This window comes from Mus pahari, chromosome 13 (assembly GCF_900095145.1).
Source record: "Mus pahari chromosome 13, PAHARI_EIJ_v1.1, whole genome shotgun sequence".
NCBI classification, from domain to species: domain Eukaryota; kingdom Metazoa; phylum Chordata; class Mammalia; order Rodentia; family Muridae; genus Mus; species Mus pahari.
In genome coordinates, this window is record NC_034602.1 from 38248316 (window position 1) to 38250859 (window position 2544).

Sequence of the window (2544 nt, forward strand, 5' to 3'; positions counted from 1 at the left end):
CTGGCTGTCCTGGTACTCACTTGGTAGACCAGGCTGGCCTCGAACTCAGAAATCCACCTGCCTCTGCCTCCCAAGTGCTGGGATTAAAGGCGTGCGCCACCATGCCCGGCCCTGATTTTAATTTTAGTGTAACTACTGACAATGAAGGTGATGCTATATCCTTTGATAAATCATGTTTTTAAAACAGTCATTTTTATTTGATAATTTTATACATATATACAATATATCTTGATCATATCTACCTCAAGACTCTTTCCACTCCTTTGATACTCAACATGTTCCTTCTTCTATCTTAAGCTTCCCCTTCACTTTTTTTTAATTACCTGAGCCCAATTACAGTTGTCTGAATGGGCCAGGGTATGTGGCTTTCCACCAGAGCAGGGGCAGCCTACTGCCAGCTACACCCCAGAAGAAAAAGGATTCTCTCTCCTCTAGTAGCTATTAACTGCCACTACTTTCTCAGCTTGGGTATTGGGCCTCAGCAGTCCCTAGCTCATCCAGACTGGAGTGTTGACTGGCAGCTCTTAAGCAGTTAATCATACTTGCTGTGAGTTCTTGAGTTGTGTGGAGGGTGGTATTATTATTCCTCCCCATCTGGCTAATTTCTTATATTTAAATACAGTTTTGTTATGATATGATTAGATGTAATTATCCTAGCTCACCAAAACTGTATATAATTGTATATAATTATTTTTACTATACTTGTATACATATGCCAATGTGTATTTGTTTATTCCAGCATTACCAGAGAAATGCACTGAAGTACAGCATTACTACGGCTACTATGTCATTACATATTTTTTAGCTCCATTATGATTTTCTAGGACCTCCATCAGATTCGTGGTCTAATGTTTACTGAAACATCATATGTGGCACATGATGGGATATGTATGCGTGTATGTATGGGTATATATGTATATAATTCTAGTATAATTACTTCAGAATAAATAATTTCAAAGTTTTTGGTTCAAGTTTTTTTTTTTTTTTTAAAGATCAGGGTATAGAAATATATTTATAGCCGGGCATGGTGGCACACGCCTTTGATCCCAGCACTTGGGAGGCAGAAGCAGGCGGATTTCTGAGTTCGAGGCCAGCCTGGTTTACAGAGTGAGTTCCAGGACAGCTAGGACTACACAGAGGAAACCCTGTCTCGAAAAAACAAACAAACAAAAAACAAACCAAAAAAAATATTTATAATCTATATGTATATTTATAAATAAATTTGTAGAATGAGTTTTTTTAATCTAAAGTCTGTATGTATAAAATTTGTACCTATACTTACAAACAGAAGTAAAAACTTAAGACAATATAAAGGGAAATGTTAGAAAAAAATGTATTTTCAGGTGGCAAGATGGTTCATTGGGTAAAGGTGCTTGCTGCCAAACCCAGTGACTTTCACTTGATCCTTATGACCCACGGGGTAAAAGGAGAAAAGTAACTTCTGCAGTTTCTTCTCTGATATCCACATTCAGGCCCAGATAAGAGTGTACCTACTCGCATATACACACAGAAAACAAAGAAAAAGATGTTTAAAATAATATAATGTATTTTGTCATAATAGTTAAAATAGATGGTTTTGATTACAGGAAACGACTGCTGGCTATTTTGCAAGAGACTCTTATTCTGCCTACAACCCCAATGTCCTTAGTTTCTTTAATTGTTGAGAGACTCCTCCACATCATCAGAGATGATAACAAAAGGATACAGATTGTAAGTGCTTTTCTTTTTGATGAAGATAAGTTTGGTTAGTGACATTAAGGAGTATTAATTTCTCTTCAGCATCCTTGTCTTTAGTGTATTAGTGTTTATTGTTCAACATAGAGCAAAAATGCAAAAGAGTAGATCTCTCTCACACACAGCTTAAAATGTCTTCCCTTTTTAGCATGGCTGTTACTTTTTTGAGTCAGCACAGCAGGTGTGGGAGGGAAGATCATGACGTTTGCTTAGTTATTCTCAGATGGGGAGCAGTCATTCTGAACTAGCAAACACGTGGCTCTGAAAGGAAGTCATTACTGTCATTGCTTATATTGCTTATGTATTTGGTATGCTTTTTTTCTCCACAGATCTGAGGAAGGAATTAAGAATTTTAGGCAAAAAATTTTAGATATAGAGAGTAATCTTAGGGTCCAATATTTCATTTTTACTGCACCAGGGATAATTTCTATTTAGTATTTATGCAATTAAAAATGTTACTTTTTAGTCAAAAAATACATCTGACTAGATGATTCAGTTTTATTGTTTAGTCTTTGTATTATTTGCTGTCTTGTTGCTATGACCATAAATACCTGTTGTAAGAATTACTGTTGTCAACTTGACAAGATCTAGAATAAACTAGGGGACAAACCTCTAGGTATGTCTGTGAGAGATTCTAGATTGAGTGAGGTGTGAGTGACCCATTTTATAAGCTATGGTTTTGAGCTTATAAAGGAGGAAGTAAACTGGGTGTCAACTTTTCCCTTCCTTCCTTTTTTTCTTTTCTTTTTCTTTTTCCTTCCTTCCTTCCTTCCTTCCTTCCTTCCTTCCTTCCTTCCTTCCTTCCTTCCT

General features: G+C 36.4%; 1 protein-coding gene across 1 annotated transcript in view; it reads left to right on the top strand.

Moving 5' to 3' along the window:
- The window catches only part of Ncapg (non-SMC condensin I complex subunit G), a 28335-nt gene that overhangs the window by 8506 nt on the left and 17285 nt on the right, over positions 1 to 2544 (top strand). The window contains exon 8 of the mRNA XM_021210309.2: positions 1587 to 1710. Coding sequence (XP_021065968.1) covers positions 1587 to 1710 — 124 coding nt within the window. The remainder of the gene's footprint in view (positions 1 to 1586; positions 1711 to 2544) is intronic.